The sequence below is a fragment of the Mustela nivalis genome (assembly GCF_964662115.1).
Source record: "Mustela nivalis genome assembly, chromosome: 7".
NCBI classification, from domain to species: domain Eukaryota; kingdom Metazoa; phylum Chordata; class Mammalia; order Carnivora; family Mustelidae; genus Mustela; species Mustela nivalis.
The window spans coordinates 146,584,366-146,608,293 of NC_139026.1; the positions used below are offsets into that span (position 1 = coordinate 146,584,366).

General features: G+C 48.7%; 1 protein-coding gene across 6 annotated transcripts in view; it reads left to right on the top strand.

The window, feature by feature from the left end:
- Nucleotides 1–23,928, top strand: part of LARP4B (La ribonucleoprotein 4B) — an 88,384-nt gene that overhangs the window by 26,623 nt on the left and 37,833 nt on the right. For all 6 annotated transcript variants that reach the window (XM_082739782.1, XM_082739780.1, XM_082739783.1 and 3 more), the window contains 2 exons: nt 15,388–15,538; nt 16,136–16,276. In XM_082739782.1, coding sequence (XP_082595908.1) covers nt 15,388–15,538; nt 16,136–16,276 — 292 coding nt within the window. The remainder of the gene's footprint in view (nt 1–15,387; nt 15,539–16,135; nt 16,277–23,928) is intronic.

A 23,928-nucleotide genomic window follows, 5' to 3' on the forward strand; every position in this document is an offset into this window, starting at 1 on the left:
AATTTAAAAAATAAAAACTTCTAAAGTAATCTTAGAAAACTTAGAGTAAATTTTGTCCAAATTGCAAGCAGTTCATGTAGCAACTGAAGGAGGGATTGGATTGCTGATCCTTTTAATAAGGTAGAATTTTTTTTTTTTAAGATTTTATTTATTTATTGGACAGAGATCACAAGTAGGCACAGAGGCAGGCAGAGAGAGAGAGGAGGAAGCAGGCTCCCTGCTGAACAGAGAACCCGACTCGGGGCTGGATCCCAGGACCCTGGGATCATGACGTGAGCCGAAGGCAGAAGCTTTAACCCACTGAGCCACCCAGGCGCCCCCATTAAGGTAGAATTTTTAAAAATGAAAGATTCCCTCCAAGCTATTATTATTTCATTGTTGTTATTATATGTGTACTTTTTTTGTATATTGTATTTTACATTGATTTTTTAAAATGAATTTTATAATATTTTAAGTAGTTTAAGATCCCAATACAAGACCTTTAGTAATCTAAAAAGGAAATTATACAGAAATCATTAAAAAAAAATCTTTTTAGGACCAATCTTCTTCCTCCCCATGGTTGATTTATGGTCCAACATAGTATTCGGATAATCTTTTTAAAACTTACTGCAAGGATAAAATTAATTTTGGATTTTTTTTTGCCTGTTTTATTAATTTATGCATAAATATTGAAAAGAATTGAAACACTTGAGCCAGAATGTAGAATTTCACTTCTGTATAGAAATAATTTGCAACTAGTACTGCCTGTATATGCTTTGTCACTTTTAAGAGCTAATGCCCTGTAAGAGACCCTTGATGGCAAGTTCTTGGTTCGGCCTTGATCTTTTGCACCCCTGGTGGCCCTTGGGCACATCCCGTCTCTGATGAAAAGTTTTGTAAAATGTGGATGTACTATTTGCCAGTGTTAACAGGGTGTTGCATACTTAGGTTTTCATAGGATCATTAAATAGTAGAGCTCAAGGTGCCCTGGGAGATATCTGGGCTTATACCAAAGCTTTATTTTCAACAAACTTGAGCATCTTTACAGAAAACGAAAGGATACCACATTTTTATGGAGTTGTAATCAGCACACATACATTTCCCCTCGTCTTTTCCCACATGGCATGATTTTGTCTCTGTATCTCCTTGGCCTTGCCATTATGGTATTTTCTTTATATTGTAGTGCTCTGGTTCTTTAGCCATTGGTTTGTGGGCATTTATATTGTTTTCTTTCTTTCCTGCTGTTGTAAACGTCATGGCTTTGAAGAGTTTTCTAGCTGGCATCGTCGCGGTGCGCCCGAGTGTGGGCGTGGCTGTCGGTGCAGAGCTGCCCGTGTTTCGGTGGCTGAGTGGGAGAGTCTGGCAGGCTGATTGGGGAAGTGGTCTCTTGAAGGTTCAGCCTTCCTCCAGCTGGACATGGTGAGAGTAGAATTGCCGTACTGGTGCCCAAATAAATGTCTGAAAAATTCAGGAGCAACTTTGCATTTATCCAGTGGTAATATCAATCCTATCTATTGTACAGCCCCCGCCCCCACCACTGAAACCTTACTGAATAGTAATTCTCCCAGCCAATCAGGGAGCATAAAAAAAAAAAAAATGATCTTTAGCTCATGAAGTTGAGACCCAGAGAGGCTTAAGTAATTTCCCCAAGATTACTTATCTGTAGAGTGGCAGAACCATGATTTGAACCCAGGCAACCCCGCTTCAGAGTCCAAACTCAAGGTGAGATGCACCTCCTCTCTGGTGTCTGTTATTTCTTTTTTTTTTAAGATTTTATGTATTTATTTGACAGAGAGAAATCACAAGTAGATGGAGAGGCAGGCAGAGAGAGAGAGAGGGAAGCAGGCTCCCTGCTGAGCAGAGAGCCCGATGCGGGACTCGATCCCAGGACCCTGAGATCATGACCTGAGCTGAAGGCAGCGGCTTAACCCACTGAGCCACCCAGGCACCCCTGGTGTCTGTTATTTCATTTAAAAAAAGAAACAAGTAGAAAATAATACCTGAAACAACCTATTTGACTGATCTCTGAGTGGATGGAATTAACTTGGGTTAAAGTTGTGAGGATTTTAGGTGGGGAATAGCATGACTTGTATTTTAGGAGGATGACTTTGGCTTCATTTGTTTTTATAGATAGTAGATTGTAGTGAGCAAAGCAGGCAACTAGGAAACTTAACGAACGGAGGTTAGAAGTGATGATGGTGGATCGGACTAGGAATGAACGGATTTCAGATATTCTGGAGGTGGGCTTAACCACATCAAGTGGTGAATTGGGTTGGCGTGAGGGGGAGATAAATCGGGGGTAGTGGGACAGCTTGATGGATAGCGGTTTCTTTTATTACGAGATGGAAAAAATTGGAGCAAGGTTTGTGGAGGGGAAACCCAGCTGGTAGAAGCTTCAGCAAGCAGTGGGGGGCAGTGGGCGCAGTTGGACCCCAGTGGAGTGGTTGGAGTCTGATGGGTTTAAGTTTGAAATAAACAGATAGAGATTTTATTACTTGATAAATTTATTATATAGTAAAGACCATCAAAACTATGTAAATATGGATTGGGGATATATAATTGGAAAGTAACTGAGTTACTACTTGGAATAAAATCAGCTCTAATCCTTTTTTTTCCCCCGTAATTTTTTGCTTATCTTGACAGACGTTGATGTCCCGCAGTGGCATTCCTGGCTTTAACTTTTCTTTTCATTGATTCATCCTTTTCTGATAACCTGTATTGCTTTTATAATTTGCTTAAAATTTATTTAAGAAGTTATGTTCTATATTATTTTTAAAACATGTTTCAGGTGGGGCACCTGGGTGGCTCAGCTGGTTAAGCATTGGCTTTCAGCTCAGCTCGTGATCCCAGGGTCCTGGGATGGAGCCCCTCATCGGGCTCCCTGCTGGGTGGGGAGCCTGCTTCGCCCTCTGCCATTCACTCTGCTTGTGCTCTCTGACTCTCTGTATCTATCGAATAATAAAATCATTAAAAAAAAAATGTTTCAAATGTCTTAGTTTTCTCTCAGCAGTTTTAAGACCCAAAAGGGCAGGAACTGTGTAATGGACTTCATTGATACATGTTTGCAAGGCATACTTACCTAAATTGAAAAATCTCATTAATATCAGCACGTTATAATTGATAGTTTAGTTGTTTATTCTAAAACTTATCTTTATCTAATCACACATATATCTGGTTACCATAGGAATTACGTGTAATATCCAGAAGTTATAACTGCCTAATTTTTCATCCTACTTAACTTCAGTAACACACAAAAACTGTTCTCTTGTAAAATCCTCCTCCTCCTTTTCGTTACTCGTGTCACAAATTACATCTTTATTGCTACATGCCCAGTAACATGGACTTAAAATTTTTTTTATGCACTTGCCTTTTAAATCTGTAGAAAATAAAAAATGGAGCAGTAAATCAAAATAATAATCCTGGCTTTTGTAACTGTCCGTGTATTCGCCTTTGTCAGAGAGCTTTGTGTTACTGTGTCTTGTGTTTCACTTCAGCCTGAAGGACTCCGTTAGCCTTTCTTCCTGGGCAGACCCGGTGTTAACAAACTACTTCAACTTCTGTCTATCTGAGAATGTTTTAGTTTCTTCTTCAGTTTGGAAGGACAGTTTTGCTGGATAAGGAATTCTCAGCGGACAGTTTTTTCTTTCAGTGCTTTAACTGTATCTGCTCCTGCCTTCCCACCCTGTGAGGTTCTGGTGAGAAACTGGCGGACATCCTACTGAAGAGCTCTTGCACCTTACAGGAAGCTTTTTTCTTGCTGCTTTCAAGATTGCTTTGTTTTTCAGCAGTTTGATTGTAATGTGTCTTGGTGTGGGTCTTTGTGTTTATCCTACTTGAAGTTTGTTGAGTTTGTGGACTTGTAAATTTGTGTATTCATGAAAATTGGGAAGTTTTGGGCTACTATTTCTTCAAATTCTCTTTTGCCCTTCCTCTGTTGGGACTCCCACGACGAGTGTGTTGGTCCACAGGGGACATAGATGATCTCCTGTAAATCCTTCAGGCTCTGCTCACTTTTCTCTGGTTTTTTGTTTTTTTGTTTTGTTTCTTTTTTGTTTTTTGTTTTTTCACTCCTCTAGATAATTTCATTTGTCCCCTGTTTAAATTTGCTGATTCTTCTCTCTACCCAAGTCTGCTGTTGAAAACCCTCTAGTGAATTTTTCAGTTCAGTAACTGTACTGCTGTGCAGCTCCAGAATATTTCCTTTTGGTTCTTTTTATAAATACCTGTCTCTTTGTTGGTATTCTCGTTTTCATTTTGTTCATATATCATTCTCCTGGCTCACATTAGTTCCTTGTCCGTTGTTTTTCCCTTGTTCTTGGAGCACATTTAAAAATGTTTTCAAGTCTTTATGGAGTAAGTCCCATCTCCGCTTTCTTCAGGATAGTGAATTTGGTTCCTTTGAGTGAGTTGTGTTTTCCTGTGTCTTTGTTTGCCTTGTGATTTTTGTTGTTGCCGAGAACTGGGCATTTGATTTTATGTGTATAATGTCTTACTGTTTTGAGGCTTTCCCAAGTTATTTTTATAAAGACTGTCCCTTGTCATCTGTGTGTTCATTGAAGTCTCTGTTCTTTTAGCTTGTGTAGCAAATGTTTTGACAGAGACTTCTGTTAATGCGGGGAACTGAAGCAGATAGTCCAGACACCTTCCTCACCGAAGGAAACAGTAGAGAGATTACAACTGCTCTTTCGAGTCTTCGTACACTGGCTCTGTTCTGAAACAGCCCCTCACTGATTAGCTCAGTGTGCTTAGAGACTTGGGGATCAACCCAAGGTGAAAGCCGAAGGTCTTCTCAGGACTGTTCTGAGCGTCTGACTCGCCTGGGTGTGGCTTTCGGAATTTCCCATGTACATGACTGCTGTTGATTTCCCTGATTTCCCAGAGTTTCACCCTAGCTTTTGTGGGCTTCAGACAGTCCTTTATTTACTTTATTATTATTTTTTTTAAAGATTTTATTTATTTATTTCACAGAGAGAGAGAGCGAGCGCACAAGTAGGTAGAGAGGCAGGCAGAGAGAGAGGGAGAAGCAGGCTCCCTGCCGAGCAGGGAGCCTGAAGCCGGGCTCGATCCTAGGACCCCAGGATCATGACCTGAGCCAAACTGAGCCACCGAGCCGCCTCTGATGCTGGGACATTTTAAATCCAACTCTTCTCAACAGAGCAGGTCAGTTAAAGTATTGTTGCGCCGTGCTGTTGTGCTCCTCAACTTATGTACAAACATGGGCATGTCTTTAAGATTTTGTGTTTACATCTTTTTAAATTAAATTATTTATTTGAGAGTGAGAGAGTGTGCACGAGTGTGGGGAGAAGCAGAGGGAGAGGGACAAGCAGACGCCACGCTGAGCACGGAGCCTGACATGGCGCTCGATCTCATGACCCTGAAATTATGACCTGAGCTGAAATCGGAAGGTGGATGTTTAAGGGGCTGAGCCACCCAGATGTTCCTGTGTTTGCGTCTTTTAACCCTTTGAGAGCACCTGCAGATTCCGAGGCCAGTACAGACCCCGGTTTGAAGTAGTTGATGGGACCAGCGCTGAGACTTGCTGTCCGCATGCTTTCCTAGAGGCACAAAGAGGGACCAGCGTGTGGAGATGGGAGACGGTAGTCCTGCCTAGTGGGGGGATGACCTTACAAAGGATGGTGCGATTGGAAAGCTTGGCTAGGAGTCATGACAGACGGGCAAACGCAGGCCGTGCTGGGGTCGTTTGGTCGCGTTCCGTGGATGAGCTAGAGAAGGTGAGGAGGGAGGCATGACAGAGTAGGAGGCGGCTCTGGAGGTGGCCTGACGCCAGAGTGCGTGGACTTCAGTGGGGTACTAAGGTTCTGACCTGAGTATTTTACTTACTGTCCTCATGCCAACTCTTCAGAACAGCTGTTGTTGGCCCCACTTTACAAATCAGAAAGCTCGTAACACAGAGTAGGTGATATTCCAAAGCTTCTGCATGTAGTAATCAAAAACCGAGCTTCACTCCTGGACGGTAACCTGGACTAGGAAGGGTTTTGGGAACTTTCAAGGGACTTGGTGCTGTTGGCCTGGTGGGTGTTGATTTCTTTTTTTCTCTCATTTGCTCTTTCCTTTGTCGTAGTGAGAATATATAGACATCTGCGCAAGTGAAAATAATAAAGTAAACCTGATGTGCCCATCGTGACCTTGAAGAGCCCCCCCCCCCCATTTTGCTACTGGTATTTTATCTCTTTCTTCCCTATACACACACACTTTAAAAAAAACGATGTGTATGTATTTACTTCTTGACTTGCTGGGGTGTTTGAGAGCAAATCCCGACTAGGCGCCATTCACCATAAACACGGCCATGTGTGTCCCTTGTGGACACCGTTCTGGTGTCGCGCCTCGCAGGTACTCCTCTGTACCTGCGGTCTTGGTTCTCAAAGCCGGAGTGAGCTGCAGCTCCCGCTGCCTGTACGCTCTAACGAACACGTCTTTGTTGTCGTTTCTCCTTGGGGAACAGACCCGCTAACCCTTGGGTCGCCGTCATCCCACGGCGCGTGATTCAGAGAGTGCGGAAACAGCGTGGAGAGCCGGGAGTCTGGGATGGCTCGTTCCGGCTGCGATAACAATGGCAGGGTTTTTATTTTTTGTTTATTTATTTTTAATATTTTATTTATTTATTTGACAGACAGAGATCACAAGCAGGCCGAGAGGCAGGCAGAGAGAGAGGGGGAAGCAGGCTCCCTGCCCAGCAGAGAGCCCGATGTGGGGCTCGATCCCAGGACCCTGGGATCATGACCTGAGCCGAAGGCAGAGGCTTTAACCCACTGAACCCCTCAGGCGCCCCGGTAGGGTTTTTTTTAAATTGAATTTATGAGAATAGGAAAAATACTACGAAAATTATGTATTGTTCTTCTGAGGCTTTGGATTCCACGTGGCGTTTGGTCTCCAGTGCGTGGCGGAGGATGGCTGCTCGGCAGGGCCTGGTTGTACTTCGGGTTTGGATTTGAGTGGCAGGGACATGTGACTGCTGTGCAAGGGGTTATTTTTGGTGTCTGGGTGTCGGCCTCTCGTCAGAAGTCACGGCAAGTTAGCGCGAGATGCACTTGGGGAGGCTCCGACAACGGCAGGCATGGTTGCGTGAGCTTTTCAACTTTCGAACATGGGTTGTTGCTTCAGCAAAGAAGTCAGCAGTGACAGGGACAGCGAAAAAGCTGGCCTGTTGCCCGAATCTGTGGAGGAGGCGGAGTCAGGGCACCAGATAAGTCAAGCTTTGTCTTCATTATTTGATACCCTTGAAGGTGAGGAGCTGCCCAGCGTCCGACATGGAGGCGGCGGCGGAGCGGCTGCCGGAGCCGCTCTGTGGGTGAGGGCTTCCACGAGGACGGGGCCCCCGCGGGGGCTGAGGCTGTCGTCGGACTCTGTGTCCCCTCCTGTGCCCCAGTTCCTGCCTAGGTCTGAAAGCTTCGAGGAGAGAGAGACGAATTCAGAGGCTGTTGCTCTTGAGCACGGTTGTGGCCGTGTCTCGGTCACTCGCAGTGTGAGCTCTGTCGGGGAACAGGGTTTCTCTGAAGACATTCGTCCCAAAGGTGACGAGGCTCTGTCTTCTGGCCAGGGCGTGCAGGGAGGCGCCCTCGTAGGGAGCCATCTCGGCCGTCCCCCAGCCGCTCGCAGAAATGCCCTCACCGAGCACGACAGGGTGGTAAACGTTCAGATCCGAAGTGACAGTAGCTCTTCAGACAGGTCTGGTGGGGGGGTGACGGGCAGACACCCTGTTTGCAGTGGTCACCAGGCACATGGGGCTCGGAGAGAGAGCGAGTTGTACAGTGTTTGTGTTGTAGATCCTGACAGCCTGGGCCTTGCCGAGGAGCTGGGTGCCCCTGTGTGTGGCGCAGCTGCCGGGGAAGACAGTTGCTCAGCTGTCACCTCTGAGGAACTTTGCACAGGGGCCCGGCCGCCGGGGAAGGCTGCACAAGGCCCAGGACAGTTAGCTGCCCCGCAGGAAGAGCGGTCCCCACGGGGCATGCCCAGCCCAAATGAAAGGAAGGAAGTTTTTAAGGAAAATACTAAACCTGGTTTGGAACTAACAACTGTGTCTTTAAGGGCTCACGCTTACACCGGGTTCCCTCGAGATTGCACAGAAAGTAGCGCAGTATGTAATGCGGGCACACTCCCTGCGCTTAACCGTAACGTGGGCACTAGCTCGCCGGGACGTGTGTGTGCCCTCCCTGAAGGAAGTGAGAACTGTAGTCTAGAACAGGTAAGTCCCACGGGTGACTCGCACGTTGATTCACTAACCCACCCTTCAGAAACGGAGAGAAATGGTGAATCTGGGGCTGTAGCACTGAGCGTAGGCCAGAGCTTTAACTCTGAAAAGGAAAGAGAAGATAGTTCTTTGAGACCACTGAAAGATAGTGATTATTTCCGCTTTGATGTTAGCAGGCCAGAAGGTAGTCTGCTTCCCCGGAGTCTAGATAGGATTCATCCGAGTGTCCCTTGCCTGAGCCTTAGAAACCAGCGTCTTCCCGTTCATGCCAGTTTTCGAGAAGCAGCCCGTAACGGACCCGGTGATGCTGGACCGGCCCGCCTGCTGGGGCCAGCCATGGCTGGGGGGCAGCAGCCCGGTGTCTGCGGCCTGGGACCTGGAAGCATCCAGCCTGTGAACAAAGCACACTTGTCTTTGCAATCTGAAAGTAGTTCATCTTACCCAGATAAGGATAAAATGAGCATTTTTGAAGAAAAGGTTCATGGACAGAGGGCTTGCGAATGGAGGCCTTCACATCAGGTGGCAGACCTGTGTGCAGACCCTGGGGCCAGCGCGGCCCAAGCACAGACCTGCGATGTAGCTGCTGCGCTGTGCAAAACGGGCGCGGAGGGGGTGTTCCCCAGAACAGGCACCCCGGATCTCAGAAGCTCCCAGGAAGTGCCCCCAGATGGCAAGTCTCTGGACGGCTCCCACTGTTTGCAGGGTAGCTTTATTTCCTCTGCGTTTGCTTTCGCCAGCCCACAAGAAGGTGAAACGGGCCCGTGTGTTAAAACGGAAGATGTGGTGTGTGTGAAGAGCGCAGTGAGCGACCGGCCAGGGCCGGGAGGTGCCCGAAAAGAGTCACTGAAGGCCAGTCCAAGAGAGCCCCGTGAGGATGACAGAGGAGATGTGAAGTCAGACTCGGAAACCGCCTCCCTCTGGGGGACCAGCGCAGCACCCCACGGGGCGGCTCCTGGGCTGGCGACCTCCACGGCGCCGCCTGGTGGCAGCAGCTGCCGCCCACAGGAGGGCGGCGCGGCCGGAGCCTTGAGTGCTTGCAGATGGGAGGGTCCGGGTCGCGCTCCGCCTCTGAGCCAGGGTTCGAGTTTGGGAGAGCAGAGGTCACAGGTAGGAGAGACGGACTCTGTTCACAGCCGTGAAGAGGCAGGACTGCAGCAGGTTTGCTCAGACTCGGCTGAGGAGCGCGTGGATGCCTTAGGGGGTGGCGCGACGGGGTCGGCCGGGCCGGCAGCAGCAGGTCAGGGGCGGGACAGGGACAGCATCCGCGCGTGCTGGGTGAGCACGCACGCGCGCCACATCGGGCAGAGTCGCGCCCGGCCTGTGCCCAGTGGCGGAGTGGGCGTTGTGGGAAGTCCACAGGCGACTGTCCGAGAAATGGAGCTGGGGGAGACTCTCGAGGCGTGTTCCCGTGTGGCCCGAGTGGACGGACGCACAGACCCTCACGAGGTGCTGCAGGTGGTTCCCGTCCCCCGAGGGGACAGTGCAGAAATAGCAGTGCCACACGGTGGGGCCCGTGTCTTCCTCCTCCCAGGAGACGCTGTAAATCCACCTGCGAGTCCCGCAGGAGGGGACTTGCCCAGCTTCCCAGGGCCGTGGTGCTCCCCGTCTCTGCATGAACCCGCCTGTTACCCAGTGGGAGCGTTTGCAAGTGCAACATTTTCTGAGGGACTGGCCGACGGCTGCCGGGAGCATCCAGAGGGCTGCACGTGGGCTTGCGCCGTCGGGAACGAGGCCTTGGAAGAGGAGCAGGTGCCCAGCGCGTGTCTGCACGGGAGGCCGCCGGCCGTAGAGGTCGCTCTCTTGTGGCTGGAGAAGCCCCCCTATCAGCTACCAGCGGCAGAAGAGGCTGTTCTCTGGGGATGGCAGAATAGAGGTGGACAGTTAGTAAGTATGTTTATTGGTTTTTATTATGGGGGAAGGCTGGGGCTTCACTTTGAAGTTTTATTCTTTAAATAACGGACAGTCATTTGAATGTTTATGTCAGGCCGTGAGTTCTTGTAGCCTCAGCTTAACCATTTCCCACTTGGGGACTGTGACTCAGTGGACCACGTGATATATTTGGGCCAGCGTTTGTGGGCCGGCTGTCGCTGGCTCGTGTCTGGCTGTCGGACGCAGCTCGGTGCAGGCCTCTGCGGTGAGGGCGCGGCGGCTGCTCCTGAGGGCTGCCCTGCCCGGCCCGACCTCTCCCTCACCACCCGTTGTCGGAGCGGAGCAAGCGTTTGTCCCGTGGCATTTTAAAGTCCTTTCACAGAGGCCACAGTCGGACAGTAGAGAAGACTCAAAATCTGTGCTTTCTGCTACACGTTTGCTGCTTTTCACTGGTGCGAAGTCTGTCTTGTGTCTGGAGAAGCCCCTGCAGGCCCTGGCCACAGGGTGCTGCTCCTTGGAGAGGCCGCACGGGCCGCTGCAGCCGCTGGTCGGTGGAGCGGCCTCTCCGCAGCCCGCGGCGAGCCTGCACACCGCCAGACGTGCGGCCCGCCCTGCGCTTCACGGTCCTTCTGGACACGCGTGACTGAAGGGCAAGCTTCTAACAGCAGAATCTGGTTGGCTCAACCGCCGGTTTGTTTATTTAAGCTATAAACCGGGACGCCTGGTGGCTCCGTGGGTTAAGCCTCTGCCTTCGGCTCAGGTTGTGATCCCAGGTCCCGGGATGGAGCCCCGCCCCGGCTTTCCTTCTCAGTGGGAAGCCTGTCCCCTCTGTCTGTGGCTCCCCCTGCTTCTGTGCTCGCTCTTTCTCTCTCTCACACACACGCAAAAAGTTTTAAAACTAAAAACAGTTCACCCATTTTCCCAGCCCCCCGCCACGGCCACCAGATTTGTTCTACAAGCTTGGTTCATTTGTTCGTTTTTAAGTTCCGCACAGAAGTGAGATCATAGGGTGTCTGTCTGACTTGTTTCCTTCAGCCGAGTACCCTGACCCTTCTGTCCGCACCGTTGCAGGCAGCAGGACTTCACTGGTTTCATTTACGACCGAGTCATGTTCCGTCGCGCAGACACCACAGGGGCTTTATACAGCCGCAGACACTCGGTGGCTTCCATATCTTGGCTTCTGTAAATAATGTTGCAGGGGACATCCGGTGCAGATACTGTTTTCAGATCCGTATTTCTGATTTCTTCAGGTAAACATCGGGAAGTGGGGCTGCTGGATCTTAGGGGCTTCTGCTTCCAGGTGTTTTTTTTTTTTTTTTTTTTTTTTTTTAAAGATTTTATTATTTGACAGAGATCACACGTAGGCAGAGAGGCAGGCAGAGAGAGAGGAGGAAACGGGCTCCCTGCTGAGCAGAGAGCATCCATACTGTTTCCGAGAGTGGCTGCCCCAGTGCATTCCCCCCAGCAGTGCATGGCCTCCTTGTCAGCATCCTCACCAGCACTTGTTGTTTCTTACCTTTTTGATGATAGTTTATTTACCTTTTTAAATTTTTATTTTATTTATTTATTTATTTTAAAATAAAGATTTTATTTATTTGTTTGACAGACAGAGATCACAGGTAGGCAGAAAGGCAGGCAGAGAGAGAGAGGAGGAAGCAGGCTCCCCGCTGAGCAGAGAGCCGGATACGGGGCTCGATCCCGGGACCCTGGGACCATGACCTGAGCCGAAGGCAGCGGCCTCAACCCACCAAGCCACCCAGGCGCCCCTATTCACCCTTTTTTTTTTTTTAAAGGATTTTATTTATTTGAGAGAAGAGAGAGAGCTCATGCATGCACGTGTGCACACAGGAGGGAGAGGGGAGGGTCAGAGGCAGAGGGAGAGACAGAAGCAGACTCCCCTCTGAGCAGGGAGCCTGACTCGGTGCTGGATCCCAGGACCCTGGGCTCGGGATCCAAGCTGAAGGCAGGCGCTTAACGGACTCAGCCACCCAGGTGCCCCATGATAGTTTACTTATTACTAGTGATTTTTGTTGCATTAAGCAAGAAAAATGATTGATGGTAGCGAGGAGACAGATGCGGTTCAGATGTTAATGTCAGTTACATAAGCATCAGTAACGTAGGGACTTACCCATTAGTCTCTTTTCCATTCCCACATTTGGGACTTTTGCCAAAAGGAGTTACATTCAAGTTAATTGCTTTTGTTTCCTAAATAGTCGTGGAGGCAGAACATAACAAAATTAGGCCTTTAAGTGATACGCACAGAACTGTTTGTGTAGCGGGTGTCGGGACCAGGCCGCCGCCGGTCTGTGCGGGGCTCAGCCGCGTAGCGCGCTCGGGCCCTGGTGCTCCCTTCAGGTGAGATGCGCGGGTCCTTTCCGATTGTGACGCAGGCCTGCGTGCTGCTCTCGTCTGAGCACATTTAATGCAGGCGTTTTCTTTTCACCGCTTCCATTTCTCAGAGCGCTTGGCCGGACGCTGTTTCCCACCGGTCCTAGGCAGTGCCTCTTACTGCATTTTGCAGATGAAGAACCGGAGGTAACACAGGCTTGAGAAGCCAGTGGACTGCGCTGAATGATTCTGCTTCTTTAGTGGCAGTAGTCTGTGCTAACTTGAAATAAAATATTTGAAAGTTTCCTGTCTTACCTACTTTATATTCCCCAGCTCCCTCGTCCGCTTCTCTGATACTCGTTACTGATTCCTACTCAGCAACGCGTCAGTGGGACTGTTCTATCTCGTGCCCAGAAAAGAGATTCATGAATTGTTAGGTTTTGTGTTTTTGTTTTGTCTTTTTTTTTTTTTAATGGAGCCTACTGTTGGGGGGTAGAGTTTCTTTGGAGTGTCAGAATTTATTTATTGATTTATTATTATTATTTTTAAAGGTTTTATTTCTTTATTAGAGAGAGAGAGAAAGAGAGAGAGAGCATGAAAAGCGGGGGGTGGGATCAGAGGGAAAAGCAGACTCCCTGCCAAGCAGGGAGCCTGATGCGGGACTTGATCCCAGGACTCTGGGATCATGACCTGAGCCGAAGGCAGTTGCTTAACCAACTGAGCCACCCAGGCGCCCTTGATTGACTGACTGATTGATTGATTGATTTTTTAAAAGATTTTATTTATTTATTTGACAGAGAGAGATCACAAGTAGGCAGAGAGACAGGCAGAGAGAGAGGAGGAAGCAGGCTCCCCGCTGAGCAGAGAGCCCGATGCGGGACTCGATCCCAGGATCCTGAGACCATGACCTGAGCCGAAAGCAGAGGCTCAACCCACTGAGCCACCCAGGTGCCCCTTGATTTATTATTTTTTGAGAATTTCTGGATGCTCTACTTTGAAGGAGCGGTATTGGTCATTAATATAAAATTACTTCAGGGATGGGGCCCCTGGGTGGCTCAGTAGGTTAAGGCCTCTGCCTTCAGCTCAGCTCATGATCCCAGGGTCCTGAGATCGAGCCCTGCATCAGGCTCTCTGTTCCGTGGGGAGCCTGCTTCCTTCTCTCTCTCTGCCTGCCTCTCTGCCTATTTGTGATCTCTGTCTGTCAAATAAATAAATAAAATACTCAAAAAAAAAAAATTACTTCAGGGCGTGGCTACTAAGGTCAGCTCAGGTTTTTCCTTTTTTTTTTAAGGTTTTATTTATTTGACAGAGAGAGGGAGATCCCCTAGCAGACTCGAGGTAGTTGTCATGCCGTCAGCTCCTAAGTCTGTGTCTCCATTCTTTCATCCCTTGTCACTCAAGAGTATCCCCTGAGCACCGGTTAACCGCTTACGGTTCTGCCGCGTCCCGAGTTCTCGACTTGGACCGCAGTATTCACCGCCCGAGAAGTGGTACCTTTCACAAGGATGGGTTTCCTTTCAGTTCTGGCACAAAATTCTTGTTGTTCTTTATTAAACATTCATTCCTTGAGGCCCTTTTGCAGGCACAACTGTACCGAGGTCAGGACTGCACGGCGCTAGCAGCACCGTGGCGAGCAGAAGGGACGGACTAGTGGGAAGGTCAAGTGTGTCGTAGCAGGGCGAGCCCTCCGCTGGCTCTGAGGCTGTTGCTTTGGGTGTTGCGTCCTAGTGTGGCCGGCAGTCGGTGCGGGGGACGCCCCAGGGCAGGTGGCTCTGGAAGGTGCTCACGCTGGGAAGGACCCGTGTCTGTGGGCGGCAGGAACTGGAGTGTGCGCCTGAGGTCAGGGGCCACTGCAGGGGGTTGAATACAGTAGCGTGGGAAGGTGTGGGGGGAGCGGGGGGCGGTTCCCTCACCTTGTAGGTGTGAGCAAAGTGCATCCTGTCGCCTAACCACATGGCCTCTCGTGTCCGCGTCCGTTTTGGTTCTCACTGCAAGCATTCATCACCCCCGCCCGGGGGACTTACTCTGTCTTCTGAAGAGTATTAATCCACACTTGTCCTCCATGGAGGGTCATGATATTTCCTGACCCTTTTCACATCTGGGGACAGTACTGCGTAACATCTGCCCTGGGGCTCAGGCAGGGCAGCTGCTCCCAGTTCGGGCTCCTGCCTGACATTCCCTGGGAGCTCCTGGGACGAGCACCCCTGTCGCTCTGCTAGGGAACTCCGACTTCTGTGTGGTGGTATCAAGGCTGTGTTAAGTGGGCAAAGGAAATTATTTTAGGTTTGCTGAGAGCATTGTGACGACGAATTGGAGTGAGTTGGAGCAGCTGCCCCAGGGACATTGATTTTTCTTTAGACTCAGATACCACTTGAGGCGTGTGAGCCAGAGAAGAAAAATCAGGGGCTAGTTAGGTGCACCAGAGAAGAGCTCACCCATGCCCAAAGGAAGTGAAGGTGTGAGCCTGTGGACAGTGGGGGAGCATTTGGGACAAGCCGCATGGCGGAGCTGGAAGGCGACGAAGATCCTGCGCGGGAGCGGCTCGGAACCCTTGCCCGGCAGACCCATTGTGAGACCTTTGCGCTTCTGAGGGTCTTGTGTCGTCTGTCTCCTTTGCTTATGTGAATGGTGGAGATTGAAGAATTTTATCCGTCTACTGTCCGTTCAGGGGGTCAGTCTGTGAGTTGTGTCTAGGACAAGAGATGACAGTTGGGTCCCTGTTACTTCCCGAATGTCCACGAAGGCAGGTACCTCGTCTTCTGTGTGCAGTTTCTGGAGAGCCTTCTGCTTACTGGGAACGGAGGGGCCTGCTGGTGGACGAAGCTGAGCTCGGCCTGTCAACTTCCGTTCCGTTGCACGACGTTTCCTTTCCAGTGGACGTGTCAGTAGACTCTGCCTTTCTGGCCTAACTCTCTCACACAGATGCGTTTCAAGTATGAATTAGTAAGTAAAATTGTGTTTGATTGGATTGGGATACAGATGTTTGTCCCATTCTCCCCTAGGTACCGACAGCCAAGGTTTCGGAGCTAAACCCTAATGCTAAAGTGTGGGGGACGCCGGTGCTGCACTTGGAAGCGGGCAGCGCGGCGGACGGCGGTGTGAGTGCCGACTGGGCGGAGCCGTCGGGCCCTTGCACGGACTGCAGCCAGGAGGGTGAGCTGTGGGCGTGACTGGGATGAGGAGAGCCTTTGTTCTGTTCTCACGGTGGTGTCTTTGTTCCCGTTTAACCCATCTTGAAGGACTTGCTGACTGGGGCACCTGGCTGGTTCAGTGAGCAGAGCGTGCGACTCTGGATCTCAGGGTTGTGAGCTCAAGCCCCACACTGGGCAGGAGGGAGCCTAGTTAAAATTAAAAAAAAAAGGAAAAGAATTGAAAAAGGAAATTGTTAATTAAGATTTGTGTTGTGGTGATAGTAGAAGAACCAAGGAGTCCAAGTTGCAGAAATTGAAGTAACTGCAGCTGTGAGCTTTTATTTTGTTTTTTTGTTTTTGTTGTTTTTTAAAAGATTTTATTTATTTATTTGACAGACATGATAAGTAGGCAGAGAGGCAGGCAGAGAGAGAGGGGAAGCAGGCTCCCCGCTGAGCAGAGAGCCCGATGCGGGGCTCGATCCCAGGACCCTGAGATCATGACCTGAGCCGAAGGCAGCGGCTTAACCCACTGAGCCACCCAGGTGCCCCTATTTTGTTTTGTTTTAAAAGAAAGTTACTTTTCTGATTTTGTCTTTTGGGATCAAATTCCTAATTACAGGATTGGATGCCAATGGTGATGGTGACAAAAGTCGTGAGAATGTGGCGCTGTCAGATTTGCAGGAGTCAGACCAGACCGCGGTGAGCTCTTTGGCTCTGGGTCGCTCGGAACATGAGTCTCCGCCTGAAAATAGCGAGACCGGTAAGGCTGTGACATGAACTCATTTTTATATAGAGTGTGAGCTTTTTCATTTTGCTTCTTATAATTTAGCTTAAGTCTTCCTCCAAACAACGTGCCTTTCATTGGTTCCTTTGATTCTCCTTGAAATTCCCTCGTAAGTGGGTACGGAGCTCTGTTAGGAAGGTGCCGCAGGGAGCGGGAGAGCCCATGGGTGCCTGGAAGACGGGTCTGGGTTGACTGGGAGAAGCGGGAGGGGGACTGCAGGGGGAGGCGTCGGGGACAGTGCTGTGGGGACAGTGCTGCGGGGGGCGGTGAGTGCTGGAGGCGGGGCTCGGAGCCTGCGGAGTGGCTGCTTCATGAGAAGGGCAGGCGAGTGGAAGGCTGTTTGCAGAAGAGAAGGAGCGGGGCGGGGGGGGGAAGAGAGCGGTTGTCGTGGGGCCGGGATGGGGGCCGCGTAGAGCCACGTCAGGGAGATGGTTCTGTGTCTGGAAGGCGAGCGCAGTGCGAAGGCCCCGCAGACGGCGGGCCGGGCCGGGCCGCGGCTGCCTCATGAGCGGCTGATGGGGCCGTGGGAGCAGGACAGGTAACTCGCGGAAGGTTGCTGACGGGAGTCACGCTGACCAGAGGCACGGGGAGTGTGTCTGGTCCCCCAGGGGACAGGCCGGAGCCACGCGCGAGCTCGAGAAGGCCCACCTTCCCGGCGTGTCGCCACGCAGGCTTCCCAGAAGGCGATGTGGAGGGCACAGCAGCGCGTCCGTGTTGGTGTGTCCCCGTCAGGGCGAGCCCCGTGAACACCTTGCCTTCACGGTGGCCGCTGGCACTCGCGCCCCCGCCGTCTCTTCCTCCCGCCTCTGCGTCCGTCACCCAGAGCCGGTTCTCCCTTCCTTCCGTCCGTGCGCTCTCGGCCTCCGGTGTGTGTGGTCCTGGCCGGATTGACGGTGGCCGAACCAAACATGCGGTGTGCAGTGCTGTCGTTTTGAGTTCGGGATCGCAAACTCCCAGCTGTGCTGCCGCGGGCCGGTGGGGCCGGGCTCCTGGACGGCCGTGGCAAGCCCTCTGTTTCCTCCTAGACCCTGGCGCTCCTCCGCTTTCTTCGGGCTGCAGAGCTGTGCATGGACGCACGAGCAGCATCACGTGCCGGGAGTGGAGCACAGCTTTCCTGTAGGTTTTATTTGCCCTGGTTTGGCGCACACGGTTGGGGGCGCGGTCGGGTCGATTTGCTGACTGCTCCCACTCTGTCTCTGCCGTGTCTGGTGAGATGTGTGTGTCCCTGTAACGCCGTCCAGACCGTGGCATACCTGTCACCGCTGAAAGCTTCCTGGGCCCCTCCCTGCCCGGGGCAACCACTGACTGATACAGGCTCTCTGTCACTCTGGGTTGGTTTGCATTTTCTAGAATTTTATATAAATGGATTTTTATGACACGTGTGCTTTTTGTGAGGCTTCTTTACTTGGCTTACTAATTGCAAGATTCACTCACGTTGTGACATTCATAGGTCATTGTTCGCTTTTTCCGAGCGCAGCATTGTGTTCCATCCCGTGCCTCGGTTGGTTTTTCATTCACCTGCTGGTGAATATTAGGGTGTTTTCCGGTGTGGGGTGGGGCTCTTACCAATAAAGCTGCCGTGATCACTTATAAGGCGGGACTTTGTATACATGTATGTCTTCGCGTCTCTTGGGGAAATACATAAGAATGGAATCGATGATCAGCCGGTAGGTCTTCTTCTTAAGAAATGGTGGGGCTGTGGTCTGTAGTGGTGCTGCTGTGAGCACGTCCGCCGTGGAGTGAATCCCCGGCCGCGCCACCCGTTGTGACCAGTCCTTTAATTTCAGCTCTTCAGAAGGTGGTTGGATCGTACTGTAGTTTTAAGTTCGTTTTCCTAATGACTAATAGTGTCAACCATCTTTAACATACGCATTTACCATTTTGGTGAAGGATCTGTTTGGGTCTTCTGCCCATTTTCCTGCTGGGTTGTTTAATCACTGAGTTTTGGGAGTTCTTTATATGTTGGTACACAAGCTCTTATCAGGTTTATAATTGCAAATACATTCTCTCGGTCTGTGGCTTGTCTTTTGTTCTTGTGACATTATCTTTTGAAAATTAGAAGTTTAAATTTTATAGGTAGTCTAGTTTTTTGTTTTTTTTTTTAAGATTTATTTATTTATTAGAGAGAGATCACAAGTAGGTGGAGAGGCAGGCAGAGAGAGGGGGAAGCAGGCTCACTGCCGAGCAGAGAGCCCGATGTGGGGCTTGATCCCAGGACCCTGGGATCATGACCCGAGCCGAAGACAGAGGTTTTAACCCACTGAGCCACCCCGGCGCCCCAGTCTAGTTTTGTTTTGTTTTGTTTTTTTAAATCTTTTTTTCTTTTATGAATCTTCTGGTTTTTTATCTAAGAAATCTGTGCTTAATCCAGAGTCACAAAGGTGTTCTCCCAGAGAGAGAGAACATTTTAAATTTTACATTTTAAGGTCTGTGGCTCATTTTCAGTTAATTGTTGGATATAGTGTGAGGTACAGCAGCAAAGTGTTTTTTCAGTCACCATTTGCTAGAAAGACTTCCCCTTTTCCTTTGAGCTGTCTTTGTGTTGCCATCAGGATCATTGTCCCTACACGTGTCCGTTTATCTCTGGACTGTGTCTTTCCTTTCTGTGTATCTATTAAATCTGTTTTCACAACAGTGCCACACTGTTGTGATTACTGGAAGTAATTCTTAAAAACAAGCGGTGTTAGCTTTCCAATTTTGTTCTTTTTCAGAATTATTTTGGCTATTCTAGTTCCTCCTTTTCATTTCCATACAGGTTACAATGACCTGGTCAGTGTCTGTCTCCAAAGTGGTGAGATTTTTATTGGGATAGCATCGAATCCATAGATCTCTTGGAGAAAAATGGCATTCAAAAAAAAATTTTTTTTTTGAGACTGTATTTATTTATTTGACAGAGATCACAGGTAGGCAGAGAGGCAGGCAGAGAGAGAGGGGGAAGCGGGCTCCCCGCTGAGCAGAGAGCCCGATGCGGGACTCGATCCCAGGACCCTGAGATCATGACCTGAGCCGGAGGCAGAGGCTCAACCCACTGAGCCCCCCAGGTGCCCCGAAAAATGGCATTTTCGTGTGGTGCATGCGAGCTGTTGCATGTCTACACCTGGTTAGGTCTTCCTCAGTATCTCTTGGCTGTATTTTTTACTTTTCAGTGTCCTGGTCTTCCATGTCTTCTGTACTTAAATAATTATCCTTAAGTATTTCATATTTTGGGGGGGCTGTTGTAAGTGATTTTTAAAAAATTTAATTGGAAATTATTCTAGTATGTAGAAATACAGTTAATTTTTGTAAATTGATATTCTCTGGAAACATGTTAATGTCACTTACTAGTTATGGGAACTTTCTTGTGGATTCCATATCTTTTGCATAGTCGTGTTATTCGTGAATACATCCAGCTTTATTTCTTATCCAGTCTGATTCCTTTCTCTTTCATTCTTTCTTTCTCTTTGTCTTTCTGTCATTCTTTCTTTTTTCTTTTTATCTTTCTGTCTGTCTTTGCCTCTAACTTCTTCGTCTTGCCTGATCTCCCTGGATAGAGCCTTCATTCCAAAGGTGAACAGAGGGGTACCTGGATGGCTTAGTCATTGGAGTGTGTGGCTCTTGATACAGGGTTGTGAGTTCAAGCTCCACGGTGAGTGCAGGGATTACTTAAAACAGGTGAGCAGATCATGAGAGCAAACGTCTGACTAATCGTAGGGGAGAGACACTGCATTTTACAGTAAGTGTAATGTTAGTTTTGGCTTTACGTACATGACCTTTATCAGGTTCATGAGGTGCCCTTCTGTTAGGCTTGCTGAGAGTTCACATAAGGAGGGTTCTTGGAGTTTGTCCTGCTTTTTTCTCCATCGCGGCAATGACCATACTTTTCTCGTTTAGTCTTAGGACGATTTTTCATGTATTCAGCTTATCCTGGGATCAGCTTCGCTGCGTCATGATGTGACACACTTGATTCGTTGTTAGATTAGATTGGCCAGAATTCTGCATAGAATTTTTATACCTGCGTTCATGAGGGATGTTGGTCTGTAGTTTTCTTTTCAATGTATTCTCTCCTATGCAGTTTTTTTGGGAGGGGGGGGAAGAGGCTATTTCTTTTTTAAATGAAGAAGTAGAGCTATTGGGGCCTAGGGTTTTGTGTTAGGGTAAGTTTTCAGCTGTAGCTTTTGTTTGTTTTTAAGTAGACTTCACACCTAGCACAGAGCCCAGCACGGGGCTGAAAACCCATCGCCAGACACCAAGACCTGAGCCAAAACCCTAAGTCCGACACTCCGCTGTCTGAGCCACCCAGGTGGTCCTCCAGTTTGCTTTTTCATGTAGGGCTACTCAGGTTTTCTGTATCTTCCTGAGGGAGTTTTAGTTACTTGGGTCTTGTAAAGATTCTGTCCCCGTCATTTGAAGTGTCAACTCTGTTTCTTAGACTTGCTCCTAATGCTGTGTTGATTGACCGTCTGTAGGATCTGCAGCTGTGTCACATAACTCCTTACGGTTATTGGTAATTCGTGTCTCTGCTCTCCCTGTAATAAATCCGTGTAGAGGTTCGTCAGCTTTGGTGATCATCTGAAAGAACCAGTAGTTGGTTTCGTTGTTTTTCCTCCATTGTTTTTCTCCTTCAGCTTTCCTTGGTTTACTTCTGATCTGTATGATCTGCTTCCTCTTGGTTACTTGAGGTTTACTTTTTTCCCTAGTGTCTTACCGTGGAAACGGAGCTCGTTGATGAGAGGCATTTCTTCTTTTCTGAGGTAGCTGTTCACTTCCGTAAGTCTCCGAAGTAGTCTGTCAGCCTCACAAGTTCCGAGACCTCGTGGGTGTGGTTTTTGAAAAATGCAGTTCAGAATTATTTCTGATTTCTTTTTGAATTTTTTTTCTTTGATCCATTGGTAATTTACAAGTCTGGTATTTAGTTTCCAAATATTTAGGGATTTTCCGGGAACCTTTCTTTTCTTGGTTTCTAATTTAATCTCCTTGTACTCATTGGACGTAGTTCGTGTGACTTGAATGCCTTTAAATTTATTAAGATTTGTACTCTGGACCAGAATCCGGGCCATCTTAGTACATGTTTGAGAAGAATATGTATTTTGCCCTTGAGAAGAATATGTATTTTGCTTTTGTTAGGGGGTGCTCTGTGGTTATCACTTCTGGTGGTCTTCGTTTGTGTAAATTTGGAGCTCTTCTGGTATCCTTTTGCTTCCACCTAAAGGACTTGGATGTTTCTTGTAGTGCATATCTGCTGTGATGGATTGTTTCAGCCAAACCATTTTTATTTTACACTCATTTTTGCTTTGTATAGAATTCTCTTGTCAGATTTTTTTTGTCAAGCCCTTTTTCTTTATCAGTGGTCTTGGGCGTTTTGATTATGATATGACTTACAGACAGTCTTTATGTTTCTTATGGTAGGTGTTCATGGAGTTTCTTCAGTCTCTGATTTATAAATGTTTTCACCAGACTTGGAGAAATGTTGGCTATAATATCTTCAAATGTTGCTCCTCCCCCAGTGCCTCCCTGGCCTTTTCTTTCCTTTCTTGATCGCTGGCTATTCCTCTATTAAGACCCTTGAAGTTGTCCGAGTTCACTGATCCTCTCTCCTTTTTTTTTTTTTTAATTATTATTATTTATTATTTTATTTTTATTATTTATTTTATTTATTATTTATTTGACAGACAGAGATTACAAGTAGGCAGAGAGACAGGCAGACAGAGAAGAAGCAGCAGGGAGCCCGATGCGGGGCTCGATCCCAGGACCCTGGGATCATGACCTTAGCCGAAGGCAGAGGCTGAAATCACTGAACCACACAGGCACGCCCATCCTCTGTCCTTTTTAAAAATTCTTATTTCTTGGTTTCATTTTGGAAAGTTTCTGGTATATCTGTCTTCAGGCTCATTAATCTTCTCTAATGTCTAATCTGTTGTTAATTCCATCAAGTATGTTTTTCATATCAGACCTTGTAGTTTTCATCTGTAGAAGTCTGATTTGGGTCTTTTAAATATTTTTCATGTTTCTACCTGACTTTTGAAGCATGTGGACAGTTGCCATGATAATTCTCTTGGTCAGTGTTTACACCTGTGTCGACGGCTCTTGCTAGGTCACTGTTCGTTAATGGGTGACTTTTCCTGCTTGGCATTCATGGTAATTTTTGGTTGGGTGCTTGGTATTTTTGTATTTCTTTCTTTAGATAGTTGGATTATTGTTCCAGGATGCATCTAACTGACATGGAAATAGTGTGATCCTTTTAAAATCTTGTTTTAAGGTTTGTTAGGCAGGAATGGAGTGCTGCTTAGGAGCCAGTTACTTCCAGCCCCCGAGGCAAGGCTGCATGCTCTGTGTAGCTGTGGTGTTCTGGTCCCGCTGGTGGGAGCAGGCACTGCTTCCAGCCCTGTGTGAGGGAGGGATGCATGCTGCTTCTCGTCCTTTTGGGTGGTTCTTCCCCACTTCCTGGGATCGCATCACACCCGTGCTGTGACAGGGCTGCCTGCTTGTGAGGCCTTCCTGGTGCGGCCTGTCCTGGCACCCTCTTCTGTGCCTCTTAGCTCAGCGTGCCCACTGGGTGCGGCCGTCCTGGCACCCTCTTCTGTGCCTCTTAGCTCTCTGCTTGCAGAGCCCCGGCTTGGGAAGGTTGTAGGTCTCACATCTCTTAGGGACCAGTGTTCCTACATCTGGAAAACTTGTTTCATTTACTCTGTTTTGTTTTTCCATTCAGAAGTATTTATTCAGAACCCACCATGTGCCCTGTCTACTTGGGATGCATCAGTGAGTGTCACGGACGAGAACCCCTGCTGTCCGTGAGCTTCCTCTGCTTGGCAGAGACGGACAGTGACTGCTGCACATACTGAGCTTGCGATAGGTAGGGTGAGAGGATGGGAGCTACAATAGGAAAGGTAAAAGCGTAAGGAAACAGTCTAAGAAAAATGGGGTAAGGTTACAATTTTTTCTAGCTTTATTAGGTATAATTGACAAATAAAATTTGAATATGTTTATGGTATCCAACATTGATCCTTTGATATTACATAGTCACTGTGAAATGATTACCATAGTCAAGCTAATTAACACACCTATTACCTCACAGTGTTTTTGTTTTTCTGGTTTCGGTGTGCTGAGAACACGTACGATCTACTCTCCTAGCAAGTTTGCAGCATTTGATACAGTATTGTTGACTGTAGTCAGCGTGCTGTACCTAAGACCCCCAGAACCTCACTGAGCTGGTCACTGAATCGTATCCTGTGACCAGCACCTCCCCTTGGTTCCCACTTTCCAGCCGTGGGTCCGTCCTTTGCTTGTATGGTTTGGACTTTGTAGATTCCACATGCAGATGAGATCATGTAGTTTTTCCCTTTCTCTGACTTCTGTCACTTAGTGTAGTGCCTCGGTGCTCATGTTGTCTCACATGGCAGGACTCTGTATATCTCAGTGTGTGTATACATCACAGCGTCTTCATCCGCGCGTCCGCGGACAGCCGCGGGGGTGGTCCCCGGTCTGGGCTCCCGTGAGCAGAGCCGCCGGGAGCACGGGCGCGCAGAGCCTTCCGGGTGCTGACGTCCCTTCTGCGGGATGTGCGCCCCGTCGTGCGATTGCTGGGCCGTCGGGCGGCTCTGGTTTTAACGTTCTGTGGGCGCTCCGTACTGGTTTCCAGAGGGCCGGCCCCA